This window comes from Halichoerus grypus, chromosome 7, assembly GCF_964656455.1.
Source record: "Halichoerus grypus chromosome 7, mHalGry1.hap1.1, whole genome shotgun sequence".
In the NCBI taxonomy this organism is placed as follows: domain Eukaryota; kingdom Metazoa; phylum Chordata; class Mammalia; order Carnivora; family Phocidae; genus Halichoerus; species Halichoerus grypus.
The window spans coordinates 50,997,528-51,017,640 of record NC_135718.1 but is presented as its reverse complement, the minus strand read 5'-3'; the positions used below and the strand labels follow the sequence as shown (position 1 = coordinate 51,017,640).

General features: G+C 37.7%; 1 protein-coding gene across 6 annotated transcripts in view; it reads left to right on the top strand.

Annotated features, from left to right (window-relative positions):
• The window catches only part of KAT6B (lysine acetyltransferase 6B), a 179,749-nt gene that overhangs the window by 105,652 nt on the left and 53,984 nt on the right, over nucleotides 1-20,113 (top strand). For all 6 annotated transcript variants that reach the window (XM_036095279.2, XM_036095278.2, XM_036095277.2 and 3 more), the window contains exon 4: nucleotides 9,106-9,214. In XM_036095279.2, coding sequence (XP_035951172.1) covers nucleotides 9,106-9,214 — 109 coding nt within the window. The remainder of the gene's footprint in view (nucleotides 1-9,105; nucleotides 9,215-20,113) is intronic.

The following is a 20,113-nucleotide window of genomic DNA, read 5'->3' as shown; positions in this document are numbered from 1 at the left end:
TTAAAAAAATAGTTTGGGAAAAAAATTAAAGACTTGTGACACTTGAATATGAATTGGTTTTAAAATTCCATTTTTCAAAACCTAGAGTAGAGTTTATATTATATTGCTAATATTGTGACAGGCTTGCCAGAGAGAATAGTTTGTAAATCCTAAGCAGACTTCCTGTAACCATGTGTTGAATTTCCAGCTGTGTTGAATCAGACTTTGATCCCTCTTAAGAAGATAAATGCAGTATCTGCAGTTTCTAATGGTAGGGGTGGAGGAGAGACGTTCAGATGAAATCTTAAAAGCCAAGTCCCTGTCCAGATAAGAAATTAAAGATGCTGGGGAAGGCAGTTGCTTCATTGGCTTCCCCACCCTCTGCAAATTTGTAGGCTGTATCTGCAAAAACAAAAACAAATAAACAACAACAACAAAAATGAGATGCTATTGTTAAATGCAGTATGCCAGATTAGATTTGTTTCCTTCCAATAGAATCCCTCTCCTTAATCAGCACTCTTATAAATGGCACACCTGCCTAATTAGAACAAGTTCTAGAGTACATACAGTGTGAGCATTTCAATTAGCTCCACACAATTGATAACTGTTGGGGCTGATGTTCTTAGAAAGTCTTTGCTTCTCTCCTTTTCTTATTTCTTTGATGTCAAGCTTTTACTATTTTTTGCTTCTGAATCAGCCTCTGACTGTGGGCATTTCCCAGTATTGGTCCATTGATACTGGTTTTGTTTCTAAGTGATTCTTTAAATGAAAAAAGAAGTGACATATTTATGAATATGTATAGGGATGCTTTTAAATATTTTTATTTTATTAGATTTAATTTACTTGTCACTCTTAAAATACAGAGAACGCTCTTCACTGTGACAAGGAGGTAAAATATAGCAGTCACATTTAAGATCTCCATACATTAGCAATAATAAATCCTTTTGCCCAGAGTAATGCAGAAACTCAATCCAGAGCCAGTGGGGATAATGTAGTGCTCCCTCACAGAACCAATTACCCACAGAGAAGTATAATGAGCAGGGGAGGTGATATAACAAAAATCTATATGGCGAGTATAAAATTAGGGTAAAATTGTTGCCTGTGAGAAGTCTTATAAGTGTATCTCCAATTATCTTCTGGAAGAAATTATGGCATCTGTTCAGGTAAAAATTCATAATAGAATGGCAAGAATAGCCTTAGAATAAAACAAAAGGGTCCGTGAGTGTAGAGAAAATGGCAACAGATGCATCACAAACAAGGTTCTCTTGTGCCCCTGAAGGATGGCCATGAGGGCAAGCCAGTCACCAAACCTTCCTGCAGAGGCATGTCTGTTACTGACCACAGTTACAGCACATGCCGCTGGGAACAAGATAATGCTCTTAAAATCCCAGACAATTTAGAGCATCACAGGAAGTCTCTACTTTTAGAGTTACTGTATTTTCAAAGACTACATCTTAGAGCAGAATTGCCGTAAAGGGAGATGCCAAGTGTGCGTGATCTATATCCTAATTAGGAGCGGGCTTGATGAGTTGAATGAGTGGGTTAAGTGGCAAGAAATGAAACTTAAGTTCTCTATTAGGTAAGTGTCAAAAAAAAAAAGTTACCCTAAAAACAAAAGAAACATTTTTCAACCTCTGTGGTACCTGTGCTGTCAGTTGTGAAGTTTGTGGGAAATCATTCACTAGCAATAATAAAGCCCCAAAACTTGTAAAATATTTTTAAATAGATTGAACAGATTCATGCTCTTGTTATAATTTTGTTATTCTCACTTCAGTGTATTCATCTTCCTTGACTCCTACTCCTACTTTTTTTTGTTTTTTTTTTAACTTACATTTCTTTCTTGAGAAGGGAAAAAAGGTAAGGAGGCTCACAGATAGGTACTAGCAACTGGGCACGGCCCCAGGTGTATTTTACATACAACCTATAGTGACTATGACTGAGCGAGCCCCAGTAGTGGTGGAGATAATTTCCTCCCAGCTGATATTTAAATTTTGGTTCTCTCTTGTCAGGTTATACCCAGAAAATACAATTATGCCCAAATGGTCATTCATTATAAGTGGTCAGAGTAGAATAAAAGCCAATCTAGACAAGTGATGGAAGTTGCCTTGCCATTGATGGTTGCTTAACACGTCATATCATTGTTATTAAGGATACATGTGAAAGAACAATAGTCTTTGGGACCTTGTTGAACCAGAGGAACCACTTCCTAACCTAAAAGCAGTTTGTTCATTTGTTCATTTATTCAACAAACGCACTTTGAAGCTGCAGCTACAGCAGTGAACAAAGGCTCTGCCCTCAGAATGGAGCTTTGATAGTTTAGTAAGTGAAACAAAATAGACAAATCATACAGAATATGTCAGGCAGTGATGAATGCCGTGCAGAAAAATACAGCAAGGCCTGGGGGATCCCGAGTGATGCTGGTGGAATGCAATTTCAGAGAGAATGGTCAGGAATAAGCCTCTCTGATAAGGTGATATCTGAATCTGAGCTCCAAAGGAAATGAGGGACCAGCCATGGAAGAGTGGAAGAGCAAAGGGCTTGCAGTTGGCAGCCTGGGACCCTCTGTCTTGACAGCTATGTGACCTTAGGGAGGCATTTAACTTACCTGTAAAATGGAGACAGAAAAAGCCGCAATCCTGTCTCGTAGGCTTTGTGTTTGTCACTTGTGAGACACTTGAGGAAAGCATTTTGGTAAACAGCAAAGCATTACTTAAACTTCAGATTGCAGTACAAGATGATAAAAGGGTGCAATTTGAAGAGATGCATAAGCCTTAAAACCCTTTTATACAACGTGCTTTGGAGTTACCGAATTAAGTTGTCTGAGCTGAAGTGTAGAGAACACTCTCCGAAGATGAACTGTTTGATACTTGGGTATAAAGGATTTATATTCATCTTTGTTTACTTTTGTAGTATATGTTTGTGCTTTTCTTCCTTTGGCATCTTTTTCTTTGACCTTTCCTTTTATTAAATCAGGGCCTCTTGGCTCTCAATCGAGACGTTTTCTTTCCTGTTCTTTTACTTCCTGATGAATTCATTAAAAAAATAATAATAATAACAACCCTCTAAGATTAATATTTATCATGGGGACTCACAGAGTCAAAGTCTATCATAGAATAATTCTAAGCTCCACCACAATTCATTTGTGCTGATGTTTGTTAAGGACTTAAGTTGTTTGTTTGTTTTTTGTTTTTATAGCTGAAGTGAATTTTGCAATAATAATAATATTTGAATAGAGCTTTATAGTGTGCAAAGTACTTTCACACACTCATATTTGAGCTTTAGCAACCCCAGAGCTAGACAACGCAGACACAATTGTGCCTTTTTACAAATGAGGAAAACTGGCTCAGAGATGAATATTTAAATCCAGGTCTTACAATGATACAGGTACGAATATATGAATGAAAAATACTGAGTTGCTTTTAACACTAGGAACTACTAAAATGGTGTTGTTTTTTTTTTCCTAAAATGGTGTGTTTTTTTAAGTAAATTCAAGAAAGTTCTAGATGACCCGAGGAGATGAATCCGTAGGGGATAATGGAAAGAGAGGGCTGTGTCCCTGATCATTGTGAGTGGAGATCATGGAGACAAAACCCTTTTAGTGTCTTCGTCAAAGAGGATGTGCACCTGGCTCCCATCTAGCATGAACTTTCATTTATTTTTCTCCACTTACTTAGACTGACAAGATTAATAAACATGCTGTTTCCTTCAGGGCAGAAACAAAAGTAACCATAAGCAAATATAAAACTTCTCAAAATGAATTGTCTTGGAATTAAAGGATGTTTTCTCAGAAAAGGTTATTGAATTTTGAGGTCGAGAGTCCTGATGACTTATTTTGAAACGTCTTTTTAAGTATAATAGAATCAATAAAAAATTAAAGCAGAGTTGGGAAGAGGCACAGAGATTATCCAGCCATGGAACCATTAAAATATGTGATCTGGAAAGGACCGTTGAAGGGTTCCGGATCCCCAGCTTGTGTGAGGTTGCTTTGTTCTCTGTGGCGTCCTCACCATCCTGGTCCAGCCTCTCCCATGGTGTTTTCTAATTATAGGGGGCCTTCCAAAAATAATCCATTCCATGAAGACTATATGATTCCACTTATATGAGGTACCTAGAGTAGTCAAATTCATGGAGACAAAGTAGAAGGGAGTTCATGTTTAATGGGGACAGAGTTTTAGTTTGGGAAGATGAGAAAGTTCTGGAGATGGATGATGGTATTGGTTGTACAACAGTGTGAATACACCTAATGCCACTGAAGTGTATACTTTAAAAAATGGTGAAGATGGTCAATTTTGTGTTAATGTATGTTTTACCACAATTTAAAAAATAAAATAAAGAAAGAAAGCAGGAAAAAACAATCCATTCAATTTTTGGACATTTCTGTTGGAAAGTTTTAACTCCCTCTAGGATAAGCCCTGTTCAAGTTTTGCACTCTGGAGCCATGAAGAACAAATCTAGCCCTTTCCCTGGGATGAAGACATCCAGCTTGTTCCTTCCCAGCAGTGTGTTCAAAGCTGATTAGCCCCAGTTCCTTTAATGGGTCACCCTATTTTGTTTTATTTTATACTTTATTTGAATCATTATCAAGGGGGCGCCTGGCTGGCTTGGTTAAGCGTTGGCCTTCAGCTCGGGTCGTGATCCCAGGGTTCTGGGATCGAGCCCCTCATCCAGCTCCCTGCTTGGCGGGGAGCCTGCTTTTCCTCTGCTTGCTGCTCTCCCTGCTTATGCTCTCTCTCTGCCAAATAAATAAATAAAATCTTAAAAAAGAGAAAAAAAGAATCATTATCGGGATAAGGACCATACATTGTGATTGGCAGATCAGTCTTTTAAATCTCTATTAACCTATTGGTTCTTATTCTGAATCTATTGCTCTCTCTTCCTTGCTTGCTCAATTTGTCTCCCTTTTAATTTATTTGTTGAAGAAAACTGGGTCATTTGTCCTCGAGAGTGTTGGTACTTGCGTCCCCCTACTATACGGATTGACAGGTCCTCTGTCCTCTGTATTGCCTGTGAATCACTAATTGGATTGAGATACTTTATTTTATGAATGCTTGTAATCCAATTACATAATAATCCAATCCATTGTAGATCTTTTTTTAAGAGTGGAGGGGGTACTATTTTACACCCCCCTCCCAGTGTTTTGTTTGGAAAACTGTACACATGCAGAAAGATTGAAAGAATAATAAAATGAACACCCATGCAAACTTTACATAGATTTGCCAACCTTTAACATTGTTAATACATGTACAGATACACAGTTTTTCCCCCAGCATCTTTTGAGCTTAAGTTATAGACATCATGACAGTTTACTCCAAAATATTTCAGCACATAATTGCCAAGCAAGAGGATATTCTCTCATATAAACACAATTGTGTTGACTGAAGAAATTTGTTCTATCCAGTTTATATATTGTCTACTATTCAGTGTGTATTTCCCTAATTATCCAAATAATGTCCTTAATAACTGTGGGTAAAGTTTTTTAAAGATGTATGTATGTATGTATGTATGTATTTGAGAGAGAGAGTGAGAGAAGGAGAGCAAGGGGGGATGGGGCAGACAGAGCCTTAAACCTACTCTGCACTGAGATCAGGACCTCAGCGGAAACCCAGGGTCGGATGCTTAACTGACTGCACCACCCAGCCGCCCCGGGGTAATTTTTTTAAAAACCCAGAATCCATATAAGAATCACAAATTGTATTTAGTTTTCGGGCCAGTTTAGTTGCCTAAATTGGTTCTGCCCTTTATTGGGTCTTATGTGTCATTGACATTTTTCGAAGAGTCCAGGCCAGTAGTTTTTCAGAATGTCCCTAAATTTGGATTTGCCTGATTGGTTCCTTATGGTTAGATTCAGGGTGAATAATTCTAGCAAGAATCCTGCATAGGCTGTGCTGAGTCCTTTAGTGCCACACTTGGGAGGTGCATAATGTTAGTTTGTCACATACTGGTGATAGGTTTGATCACTTGGGTAAGGAGCTCCATTGTAAAGGTACCTTTTCACCATTGTAATAGTAGTCTATAGGATAGTAGTGGTTGCTTTTACAATAGTTTTAAAAACCTGCCATTGGTCATGGTAGAAATAGGATGGAAAAGATTATGAGCACATTAGTAAAGAGTTCTTCCCACTGATGGAAAGATAATTTTAAATGTTTATTTTTCTGAGAGGAGAGAAGTCGGGGGTGGGAGAGTAAGTACTGAAGGTGAGAAACGGGCTTTGGTGAAGACAGACCTGTGTTTGAATCCCAGTTCCACAGTTGAACTTGTACAACTTTAGAAAAGTTACCTCACTACTCAGATCCTTAATTCCTTCCCTAAAATAATAATAATAGTAAACATTCCTGGCAGGATTGTTGAGATGATTAAATGAGATAGTGTAAAGTGCCTTCTTACCTAGCAGCTACACTAGGACCATCGATTCCATGGGAGATGAGGAGGAGTCATTTCCTGAGCAGGTTGCAGAGTTTAAACCTATCCATCATGGGTGTTAATTCTTGAGATTAGTTTGAAATATTCAGTCATGTTGATAAGTAAATGTGATCAACAGGTTAGGTGCTTTTGTGAAATTTCAAAGAAAGTGGTTAAGAATTAGGAGATGTTTGGTTTCATTTTCAGACCTCTTAAATATGATTTGTCTGTGGTGGACTTGGGTAGAATTGAATTCCATTTATTCAGACCTCTTTCTGACTACAGTCCATTTTAATCTATTACCAGGGATTATTTTTTGAAACAGTTTATATGAAGTCTGATTGAGAATAGTGAATCATAATAATTTTGTGACCCATTTACATGCATTACTGTAGAAGTTTCATTTCTTACAAGTGACAATTTTTTAAAGTTAATTAGACTCGGCTATAGTGAGGTTAGCAAAAAAGTGCTTTGAATTATCAATAATTCAGCAGGGCAGACATTTCTGTATAATGCAGTGGTTTTATAGAGTATTGTGAGATAGTTATCCCTAAAATAAATGGTTGTGAGCATACATCAGCCTGGTGGGGTTCACTTGAATGTAGCGTGAAGTGATAGCATCTATGCTTTCTATTATTGGGCAGAGTGTGGGACATCAGTCTTTCTGGCCATGAACTACTAGCAACCTTTGTCCTTTGTGTTACCTTTAGTTAAAAACGAAAAATGAGCACGAGTGCTGGCTGATGGCCATGTCTTTCTTACAGCTAAAAATTCATCGGGGAAAGAAAAATGGGATTGCAGATTTGGATTTGTTTCATTGCATGAATGATATGTGACATTTTGTAAATTATTTATCACCGCAAGGATGGCAGCAATGGCTTGAGCATTGTTATACCAAATGAAAGCAGGAATCCCATTAGTACAAGGACTGGGTTTTAGCTAGAATCTATCAGGGGAATGTTGTCACTTTAAAACCAGATTGTTCTTTTAATTGCTCTTTAAAGGAACAGAAGTGTTCCCAAGGTATACAGTTGAGCAGTTGCAAGTAATAACTATGGATCCATAATTATGCAGTGCTGATTATCTGGCATTTAAAAAATTGTGGCTGGAGTCAGTGACCAATTTGTTGTAGCTTGTCTTTTTGGATTTTTCTAGTACAAAGTGTTTTATACTCTGCTTTTTAACTGGGGCTACAAAAACACATTTGCATAGCTACTTCAGAAAGTAAAGCCTGTGCATATTAAAAGAACAAATTAAACTGAAAATAAGGGCAAGATAATGAACACCCACATTGTAGGACGAAATTAACAATCATATTGAACAATTTTGCAAATCCTCAGTCATAAGACGAATTCTGGTTTTTGATGACATGTTTTCACAGGGAACCGACATTTGTTGGAATCATTATAACCATTTGAAATAGTGTCTTAGAGATGAGAGTTTTTTCTTCTAACTAGCATATGTTTCTTCCATTTATTCAGTTAACATATATTTTGAGTGCCTACTGTGTATCGGGCAATGTATTAATTAGGCATTTGGGATACAGTAGCTGAACAAATGAGGTTTATTCTATGCTGCTGTATATTTTAAAAGTTAGACCTTGCAAAATCTCATTTTTAATTTACATTAAAAAACATGTATGATTATGCTAACTTTTCTTACCCTGAATTTTTGATTCATGAGATTCAAATATAAATACGTTATAGTTACATTCAGATGGCTAGAGACAACATGTGTGAAGGCTTGGAATATGCAATAAAATTTTAATTTTCATACAGTTTTGGCTGTTCAGAATAAATGTGACCAGATCTGTAGGCACAGTCAACTATTTATATGAATGGGAATATTAGCATTGCTGGTAGCCATAAATAACATTGGAGACATTGAGAGGTATGCAGACTTAATACGTTGTTAAAAGCAATTACCTCAGTGAGAGCTAAAGAGTACTAGGGGGGTTAGACAAATGTTTCATTGTTTCTTTTATTAAAGTGGGAATGTCAGAGATTGAGAGTTTACCTCCTTTGTGTGGCATGGTGTCGTTTACTTTTGAAGACCGTCTTTTGAGCTTCCCAAGTGATCCTACAGAATTTTAAAATTCTTGCTTAGTTCTCACTCTGTTATTATGTCACCGATATTTTAGGTCAAAAATTTAATAGATGAGTAATAGTAACCTGCACTAAAACATTTGATAAAATTGAGTTAAAACAATCTGAAATAACAATTAGAAGATATTCATAAATTATAATACTGAATAGATGAGTCCATTTATTATAGGCCTATAAATTAGGGGAACGATTGAGATTTTGAATGAATCTTTTTTTTTAAGTAATCTCTATACCCAATACAGGACTTGAACTCATGACCCTGAGATCAAGAGTCGCATGCTCTACCGACTCAGCCAGCCAGGTGCCCCCAAAAGAATCTTTAATAATGTTCATTTTAGGAAAGTTATATAATCTATAAATGTCTTAAGATTTCATTGGTTTAATAAAAACTACTTCTGAATCTTAAATGCATTATTCAGATAATAATTTAGCATCAAATAATTAAGGAGATTTTTTATTAGAAAATGTTGATTGGAATACCTTACTCAGCAGTTTTTCTGTTGTTAAAGAAATCTTTAAAAAAAAAAAAAGAAATATGTAAGAAGCTTTGACTTTAATGTTTCGTTGTTAATTTTGAAATGGAAAACTGACTATTTTTTTTTTCATTTTAATTTTATCATAGCCCCGTGCTGATCCCATTCCTATATGTAGCTTCTGCTTGGGGACTAAAGAATCAAATCGTGAAAAGAAACCAGAAGAACTCCTCTCTTGTGCAGACTGTGGTAGTAGTGGTAAGTTGGTACAGTTTTGTGTGTGTGTGTGTGTGTGTGTGTGTGTGTGTGTGTGTACAGTGTCTCCTCCATAGCTATATGTTATTCATGTCTTTATCAAAACTGCATTTGTTTTTTAAAGCAATTTTGTGGTTATAACATAGTTTTTAAATTTAAAAAGTAAGTGCAGGTCGAGGGGGAAAAAAGTGTATTAGCACTGACAAAGATATTACGTGTATATTAATATTTATAATTAAGCTTTGATTTCATACATATGGAGTATTTTACATTGCAGGTAAATCCAGTGTAAAGAATTCTAAGTTTTCAAGCTGAATACAACTAGAATCACTTGTTTTCTGTAACTCCCAGTCTCAATTAAGAGATGCCGGAGTTGGAAGATACGGTGTTTCGGGGCGTGACACCTGCTGGTGAAATGTAGTATTACAACCCAGCTCTCTGTGACTCTAAATGAAAGGGGCAGTGTTCTGGAAACTGCAGTGACAGAATCAAGAAATCATCAGGCATGAAAAAAATTCAAATTGCCTAGAATAAGATAGGAAAACGTGGTCAAATAGAAGGTAATGTTGAAATCAAGGAATTGCTGGCTGGGGACCCTGGATGGACTGTTGGCAAATTGCAATATTTAAAATGCTGTCAAGGTGCTGGCACCTCTGCCTTTTTCTCAGTCTAAGATTTTAAGACCTTACCTTTAAAATGGAAAAAAGAAGTCATTGTGCTTACATTAAAAGAATTTGTCTTACCAAGCTGGTCTTCCTTCTTGCTAATCATGTGATAGTTGCCTAGGTTTTATAGACATAGGTTTTTGTTTTTGTTTTTGTTTAATTTTTATTTGAGAGAGAGAGAGAGAGAGAGAGAAGGTGAGCAGGGGGAGGGGCAGAGGGAGAGGGAGAAGCAGACTCGACACTGAGCTGGGAGCCTGACAGGGGGCTCGTCCAGGACCCTGCGATCATGACCTGAGCCGAAGCTGAGACTCAGGTGCTTAACCATCTGACGCGCTCAAGCACCCCTATATATAGTTTTATATATAGTTATATATGTATACACATCCACACACAGTCAACAGATTGAGTAGTAGTTAATTGGATTTTTAAAAAATAATCTCTTTGTGTTAATCTTTAAATTTTCTTCTCTCAGCCTACTGAAACGTTTTTCCTCCCGAAGTGTTATTTTCACATTCATAACCAAGTATTTCTCTGATTATGGTTATCTTTAAAAACAACAACAAACCGGGCGCCTGGGTGGCTCAATTGGTTAAGCGACTGCCTTCGGCTCAGGTCATGATCCTGGAGTCCCGGGATCGAGTCCCGCATCGGGCTACCTGCTCAGCAGGGAGTCTGCTTCTCCCTCTCCTGCTCCCCCCTCTTGTGCTCTTTCTCTCTCTCACTCTCTCTTTCAAATAAATAAATAAAATCTTTAAAAAAAAAAAAAGAAAAGAAAATATATTTATTAAAAAAAAAAAAAAAACAACAACAAACCGCAAAATACCATAGCATACCGTCATTTAGGAAGTCAGTATAGTAAGTGGTTAACAAAAACTCAAGAGCGAGTCATAGCCCGGTTCTTCTACCTTGAGTTAGTTACTTAACTATTTTGTGCCTTGATTTCCACACTAGAAAAATTAGATAATGGTAGCACCTACCTCTTGGATTTTGTGGGAGTTCAATGAGAGAACACCAGTAAATAGCCTAGCACAGGGTCTACAACAACTAGGGTAAGTGTGCTATAAATGTCAGCCATTGTCATTATTTAGCATGTTTGATATTGTCCTCGATTGCTGCAAGTAATTTCAAATCTTAACATCATTTTTGACAGCTGCTTGATGGTTGGATAGAGGAAATGTTTCATTTACTGAGGAATGACAGTGTTGTGTAATGATTCTTCGTCCTCCTATAAAGGTTTAACTGGATAAGCTTTATGTGGTTCTGCCGCTCTCAGGACCTGACTGGGAGGGGAGCCTTGGAAATAAGACATTTCAAACTCTGCCTGAGAAATGCATTCTGACAGTCTTTTTGATGGGCTTTACGGATTCATTAAAATTCTTTACCTGCCCATGGTATCATGGATAGTGACAAAAGGGCATGGAAACATTATCTGTATGTTCAGTTTAATAAATTTCAACCCTGCAATCTCCCCGTTTTATCCTGCTGAGGTAGTCCTTCACTCATCAGTTCTGACTCTGAAGTTATCTTTTGGGTTTTCTCACGAGGCTCACTCTGAATGAATTATTCTTTTGTTTAACTGCCTGATCAATTTAGTGGTGTGCATTTGTCTGGGGTTTACCCTTTGTGACTTTTAAGGTGGTACTTTAAAAACTACCTTCACTGTTTTATTTTTTTGAGTACCTATTTGTCTGGGTGCCGAGACAGATTAAAAATGCACTTAAATGTGGGAAGAAAAGTTCCCTTCATATATTTCCTTACCTCTGCTGATACACTTAACTTGAGCTGATGAGAAATTTGAGATCATTATCTACTAGATCGTAACTTCAAGGCCTCCTTCACAAGGTATAAAGGTGTAATTCTAAACAGGTACATCTTAGATTTTCTGATGTAATCAATCTCCCTTCATCTTTCCCAGACTGAAAACCTGCCAAAGGAGAAGTTTGATCTCCTTTGTACTTTGAGGTCATCAAAATTTTTTTCCCCTAAAGTTTCTTACTTTACCAGGGTATGTAGGTGTAATGTTAGGTTTTCTCTTTTAACAAATGGAGAAGAATGGACTAAGGATACTGTCTTGGAAGGCTCATATAGCTAGAGTCATTCCGTGAGCCAGTTCTCCCCTACCCCCTCCTTTCAATTAGAAAAAGCCAGAGGCTTTGGAGTCAAGGTATGGGTCATGGCCGCAATTCAAGCCCTGGGGGCATGATATCCCTTAGTTTAGGATAGAGGATGGCTGAGAGAGCTTCTCTAGACTCCACCATGGGATCTGGCTCAGTGTTGAGGTTCACTTAATGTTTCTTTGAATGTACTGTGCCAATCTGGATTTAGCTACTTTAGTCAAGGAAAAAAAAACATTGTTCCTACCTCAGGGAGATGCACTGTAGACATTTAGTTCATCTGGTAGATCAGATGAGTAGACTTTGTTATGTGCTACTCTTTAAATAGATGAATCAAAATCAATATAGTTGTTCTTTGGAGAGCTGGGGGTGGGTGGCATTCTTGTAGTTACAATGTTCTTTTGTGACACTTGATAATTAGAGGGGAAAAGTAATAAAATAAGCTGGCATGGCTCAACAGCACCCTCTAATAATGGTGGAAGCCCCATTGTCATGGTCTGGTCCAGTCTAGTTTCTCAAGTGGGAGTTAACAGAGTGGGTGGTACCCCTAGTTGGCCTATGGAAATGGCCACTGTCTCACCCTCAGAAGAGTCCATTGGTTCTAGGATTGAATCGAAACTGTAATGATCAAAGGACTCCCTGATGTAAAATGTTCATGTGAAAAAAATACCCATAGCAGTATAAAACCAGAAATAGGAAATATAGATGGCAGCCCATAAGGAGGATCATTCTTCAATGTGTTTCCCATATGTGCCTGTTGGTTTGTAGTCGCCTGTGTCTGAAGTACCATTTGTATGATGTCACACTTAAACTCTGCTTAGATTTCATAGATGTGAGTAATAAATGTTTCCTTCTCCTTACATCATAAAGTAAGCCAATTAGAAGTGTCTCTATTTTTAAGGTGGCTCAGTGCTGCAAATGGGCAGTATTTTCTTTAACTATGTTTTTCCTGCTGCAAGTTCCTTTGAAAAAATAATTCAAGTTTGCAGTAGTAAAAATATGAGGTGAGGGGCAGGGTGCACGGAGCCTCAAATATGGTTTTCCAGGTTTCTGCTTGCCGGCTGTGTAACTGCAGTTTTCATTTATCTGTAAAATGTGGAGGCTGACGTCTACAACCCAGCATCCACAGGGCTGTTGTGAGCATCCAGTGAGATCACCATGTGAAGATTGTCAATAACTATGAAACATTACACAGATGTGAAGGATTATTCATTCTAACCACTAATACGAATGCGGGAATCATCAGATACTCATATTCAGGTCTTTGGAAATGTTGGGCCTAGGAAGTGATTTTACTTGACTTTCATGGATCAGCCTACTTTGAAATTAACACTGTTATATTCTCTTTGCCTCATTAAGACCAAATTATCTTTAATTAGCTTCACATAAGTATTAGATATTATACCAAATGAAATTTTGTGTCTACTGCTCAGATTGCTGGGTGGTTAAATCTTACTTACAGATGAGTTGTGTGCATGTGTGTTTTCAAATTAGCAAATCTAAGATAAGTGTACAGTTCAAAATTACAGCATCAGTCTAAGTGGAAGCTCATTGAAACGGCGGCAGAGAGAGGCTGCTGTGAATAGAGCTGGGAAGGCGAGGAAAACACCTTTGTATGGCAGAGGGAATGGGAGCTGTGGCGCCAAATACCAATCTGCCCTCAGGACGCCTGAAGTCTCTGCTGGGTTTGTCTTCATATGTGTGTCAACCATGAACAAAACTGGCCTGCCTTCTGCTCCCAGGATCAGCTGGTGGGTGCAGCATGCAGTTAAATAGGTATATTTAAACAACACTAGTTTGTTACGGTCACTGTGAGACTAGTTGGTTGGCTAGTTATCCAGCTTCACACTGAGTAGACGAGGATTGAATGATTGGGTTGGGAGGGAGACCCTTGACTAGAGAGAAACCTAAGGATGGAATCTGAAGAGGAATACATAGGTCGGGGAAGGAAGGGTTGGTAAGCCCCATCTTCCACAAGCCCGCAGCTGGACTGACCATCCAAGTGGAGAAACAGGAAGCAGAAACCTTGCGCCTGGCCTTTTATTTCACTGAAATTGTGTGGGGCAGGATTACCAGGGACGTGCATGTAGCAAAATCTAAAGGTCACTTTTCAGTCTGCATCAGACTCTACTGTACATCTTTCAGTTCACACCCGGTAGTCCTCAGCCTATGTGGCCTGTTGAAAATCTTTTTCCTTAACCGTTCGTTTCCTTTGGCCTCTATGATACCATATTTTCTGTGTGTTCTGTCACCACTTCCTTTCACACAGTTTTTGTTTGCTCCTTTGTCTCTCTCCATCCCCTACATGTTTCTTCAGGCTTCTGTCCTTAGCCCTGTGTTTCTTACTTTGCCTCATAGCTTCCGCTGAGCTCCAGATCCTTAGATATAAATGCCTTCAGAGTATCACCACTTGGACGCCCCCATAGGCTTCTCAGAGTTAAGTATCCAAAACAGCCTGTCAACCTTGCAGTGCCCCCACCGCCCCAAAACAACAAACACCGCAGAACAGTGGAAATCTCAGCAAACTAACCTCTTTCTTCTCCTTAGGGATTTCCCATTTCAGCAAATGGCACCCCACTGGCCACTCATTTCCACAAGCCATCCTGTCCTGTTCTCTCACATTAAGGAATCACCAAAAATATATTGATTATATGTCCTAATCTAAATCCCACATCCTCGATATATCCACACATTCCCACCAAAACCACTCAAATCTGCTATTATAATAACCTAAATCGAATCTTGACCCTCCTTCCCCTCATCCATTTTCCATGCTGCAGGCTAAGTGAATTTTTAAACTTCAAAATCTATTCACAGATTTATTTTAGTGGCTACCAAATAACCCTTAGGAAAAATTCAAATTCTTTAATGCAGCCCCCAAACCCTCTTCTGGTTGGGCCCCCGTTAACACCACTACCCGCCCCTCCCAATATTGTGCACACTGGTTAAATTGCACCTTTCCTCCCTAAGTGTGCCATGTCCCCCTCTCCCTCAGCATACCCTAGCTTCTACCACCTTTTCCCATCTAATGCCAGTCATCCGTTGGGTTTCTTCTTTAGGAAGCCCTTCCTCTAACCTCCTGCTAGATTCATCCATTTCTCTGAACCACCCTTTCTCACACGTTAATTCTAATTTTTAATGTGTCTCTTTCCTGCTAGACTATAAAATCTGAAATGTTTGTCCTTTCCCTTACCGTATCTCAGATGGACAGATGGTTGGTCAGACAGCCGGTCTGAGAGACCCAGTGTCAGAGTGTTTAGTAGTTTTCCATTGCTCGTATAACAAATTACCATAAAGTTGTTGACAGAACTCATTTCCTTGTGTTTGTAGGACCAAGACCCTCATTTTCTTTCTTTCTCTTTCTTTTCTTTTTTCTTCTCTCTTTTCTTCCTTCCTTCCTTCCTTCCTTCCTTCCTTCCTTCCTTCCCTTTTTTTTTAAACAAATACTTGTATATATATTTCAGAAAGTCATCTCTTTGTAAAGATGGCAAATTATTTTCCAAGATAATGTTTCCTGACATTTAAAAAAAACCCACACAAGATAGATAAAATGGGATCTAATCCAATAGAGGTAAATAAAAAATATCCAAAGAATTTAGCTCTCTGCTCCTCAGGAACCCAGTCTGGATTTCTGCCCTGATTCCGCTATAAATGTGCTTTCTCAACTCAGGATCAATCACCAGAGACTCTCTATATCATCTCCCCCCATACATTTGGGAAGCTCTTTCACCATGAAGCTAATTTGAATATTATGTTTCTGTGTATATATATTTAAAATTTTAATTCCATATAGTTAACATACAATGTTTCAGGTGTACAATATAGTGAGTCAACAATTCTGTTACTCAGTGCTCTATCAAGATAAGTGTACTCTTAATCCCCTTCACCTATTTCACCCATCGCCCACCCACCTCCCCTCTGGTAACTATCTGTTTGTTCTCTATATAGTTCAGAGTCTATTTTTTGGCTTGTCTGTCGTTTTCTTTTTTTTTTCTTTGTTTCTTAAATTCCACATATGAATGAAAGCATATGGTATTTGTCTTTCGCTGACTGACTTATTTCACTTAGCATTGTACTCTCTAAATCCATCCATGTCATTGCAAATGGCAAGATTTCATTCTTTTTTATGGCCGAATAATACTCCACTACACACACAGACAGACACACACACACACATCTTTATCCATTCATCTAATGGACACTTGGGCTGCTTCCGTAATTTGGCTATTATAAATAATGCTGCTATAAACACCAGGGTGCATATATCCTTTTGAATTAGTGTTTTTGATTCTTTGGGTAAATACCCAGTAGTGCAATTACTGGATCATATGGTAATTCTATTTTTAATTTTTTGAGGAACCTCCATACTGTTTCCCACAGTGGCTGCACCAGTTTGCCTTCCCACCAACAGTGCACAGGATTCCTTTTTCTCCACATCTTCACCAACACTTGTTTCTTGTGTTTTTTATTTTAGTCATTAGGACAGGTGTGAAGTGGTATCTCATTGTAGTTTTGATTTGCATTTCCCTGAAAAGTGATGAGCATCTTTTCATGTATCTGCTGGCCATCTGTATGTTGTCTTTGGAGAAATGTCTGTTCATGTCTTCTGCCCATTTTTTAATTGGATTATTTGTTTTTTGGGTGTTTTGTAAGTTTTTTATATGTTTTGGATACTAACCCTTTATCTGGTGTGTCGTTTGCAAATATCTTCTCCCTTTCAGTAGCTTGTCTTTTAGTTCTGTTGATCGTTTTCTTCGCTGTGCGGAAGCTTTTTATTTTCATTTAGTCCCAGTGGTTTAATTTTGCTTTTATTTCCCTTGCCTCAGGAGACATATCTAGAAAAAAAAGTTGCTACAGCGAGTGTCAGAGAAGGTACTGCCTGGGCTTTCTTCTAGGATTTGTATGGCTTCAGGCCTCACATTTAGGTCTTTAATCCATTTTGAGTTTATTTTTGTCAGTGGTGTAAGAAAGTGGATCAGCTTCATTCTTTTGCATGGAGCTGTCCGGTTTTCCCAGCACCATTTGTTGAAGAGACTGTCTTTTTCCCATTGCATATTGTTGCCTCCTTTGTCAGCGATTAATTGACCATATAATTGTGGGTTTGTTTCTGAGCTTTTTATTCTCTTCCATTGATCTATGTGTCTATTTTTGTGCCAGTATCATAATGTTTTGATTACTGCAGCTTTGTAGTATAACTTGAAATCTGGAATTGTGATACTTCCAGGTTTGTTTTTTCTTTTACAAGATTGCTTTGGCCATTCGGGATCTTTTGTGGTTCCACACAGATTTTAGGATTATTTGTTCTAGTTCTAGAAAAAATGCTATTGGTATTTTGATAGGAATTGCATTAAATCTGTAGATTGCTTTGGGTAATATGGACATTTTAACAATATTTGTTCTTCAACCCATTAGCATGGAATGTCTTTCCATTTCTTTGCATTGTCTTGAATTTCTTTCATCGATGTTTTATAGTTTTCAGAGTATAGGTCTTTCACCTCCTTGGTTAAGTTTATTTTGGGTTCAGTTGTAAATGGGATTGTTTTCTTAATTTCTCTTTCTGCTGCTTCATTATTGGTGTATAGAAATGCAAGAGATTTCTGTAGATTGATTTTTGTATCCTGTGACTTTACTGAATTCATTTATTAGTGCTAATAGTTTTATGGTGGAGCCTTTGGGTTTTCTTTATAGACTATCATGTCATCTACAGATAGTGAAACTTTTACTTTTTCCTTACCAGTTTGGATGCCTTTTATTCCTTTTTCTTGTCTGATTGCTGTGGCTAGGACTTCCAGTACTCTGTTGAATAAAAGTGGTGAGAGTGGACATTCTTGTCTTATTCTTGACCTTAAGGGTAAAGTTCTCAGTTTTTGTTTTTGTTTAAGATTTTATTTATTTTTTAAGTAAACTCTCTCCCCAACATGGGGCTCAAACTCATGACCCTATGTCTAAGAGTCACACGCCTCACTGACTGAGCCAGTGAGGTACCCCGAAAACTCCACTGAGTATGATGTTAGCTGTGCCAAGACCTCATTTTCTTGCTGGCTATTAGGTGAATGACATTCCCTGCTTCTAAAGGCCATTCATATTTCTTGGCTTCTGGTCTCTCCTCCTTTCTTCCATCTTCAAAGCTAGCAAAGCTGGGTGGAGTCTTTCATATCCTCCCTTTTTCATCTCATTTTACTAACCCATCTGGAAAAGATCTCTGCTTTTAAGTACTCATGATTAGATTGGCCCTACCCAGATAACCCAGGATAATTTCCTTGTCTTAAGACCTGTACCCTTAGTCATACCTGCAAAGTCCCGTTTACCGTGTCAGGTAATACAGGTACAGGTTACAGGGATTACGGCGTAGACATCTTTGGGGGGCATTATTCTGTCTACTCCAGAACCCATGTTTTTTTTCTCCCACAGTACTTCCTCCAAAAATTATTTTTACTGGTTTGTGGTTTCATTGGTACTTGTTTAATTATAAACAGTATTCCTTTGGTTTTGCTAGATAAAACTACTGTAAGTGACTAGTGCTTCATATGTGTTTGTAATAAGAATGAATGAGTGAATAAATACATACTGTGCTCTCAGATCTGATAAACTGCACATTACAAAAGTAAAACAAACTCCCGAAAGACAAACCTCTCTGTCAGCAGAGAGATCCTACATTGTAGAGGGAATTGTTGAGTTTATGGAATAGTTAAACAGGAGGTAAGGAGTTTCATTATCACTAGCATTTTTGTCCTTTATCTAATTACTGTAATTGTGTAGTGGTATATGAAGACTCAGTTACAGTCTTTTGTGTTAATTTAAAGTGTCCATGAGAAAATAAAATGGAAATGTTTCTTCATCCCTCAGCATCCTTTACAGAGTCATAAAAATTTAGAGCTGGAAGGGATCTATGGCCAATTCTCTTGAGCTAAATAAAGGTAAGATTGCTGCCTAAAGGAAAGATTGGCTGAAGATTTTAGAATTTGACAGGGTAGCTTAAATTGTAGTTTTGAGATTTAATATTGCTTAAAGTGAGAGAAAGCAATAAGAGGAAGAATATTCCTTGCTCTTGATTGGCAGTGGCTGAAATACATTAATTTTCAAAATGTGTAATTATTAAAAAGTATTTTCCATAGGATCTCTGTGAGAATAAATAATAAACTATAATAAGATGTGAATTACCTTAGTTACTGAATATTAAACTACAAAGTACAAAAACAGATTTAAATGGAGAGAAAAATCTAGTGCATGAAATTGAGGTCATATGTGCTAGTGATGTATGACTTACAGGAAGTAATAAAAAGGGGGAAAAAGAGAAGTAAATGGTACACTTTTAAGCTGATGGGACCTATTTTAAGGGTGGAATTTAAATTGCTGTTCTTTAAAACTTGAGTTCTTACCCTCCCCCAACTATATAAGGGGGGGGAACCCTGATCAAAGTAAATCTCTCCCCTCCCCCCTTCAGAGTATACTTCTTAAAGTGGACCAGCAAGCTGTCTTTGTTTGCTGTTTCCGAGCAGAAAGACGTGATTGATACCATTTTTATATATTTCAACTTCCTCCCCTTGTACTAATTTGAATGAGAGGAGCCTCTATAAAAGAATGGTGTCATAGGTTAAATGCATCTGCCTGGGTGTCTCTGCAGCCTGAGGTTGTAATCCTATGACAACATTTTATTTGCTCAACATCTTAAATACAGATGTTTGGATTTTTTTTAAACTCAGGAATAGTGTGCTTTTATTAACGGTATTGATGATTGATTTTGAATGTTTTTACTTCAAAAAGCCAAATCTCCTAGTGGGTGGAATTTTACGAAGCACCTGTTAAGCTTTAGGGAGGAGGACCTTTTTGGCAGCAACCCAAAATACATATTTAAACAATGAGCCTGCCAAAGTCAGGAAATTATAAAACAGTTTTGAAATTGCAGAATCTGCCTTTTTTATTACCCTCAGGTTTCTTTTGCAGCTTAGTTATAAGTTCTTTCACGTGGGATTTACTAATGTTTAAGACCAGATTTAGAAAAATAAAATCAAGCTTAGAGATCTCAGGTTTGTGTGATAAAAGACCATCACATTTTAAACTGAACTGTCTTCCAAAAAGTGTAGGCTCATACTCCCAAAGCCTTTTGGAGAAATCTATGACTC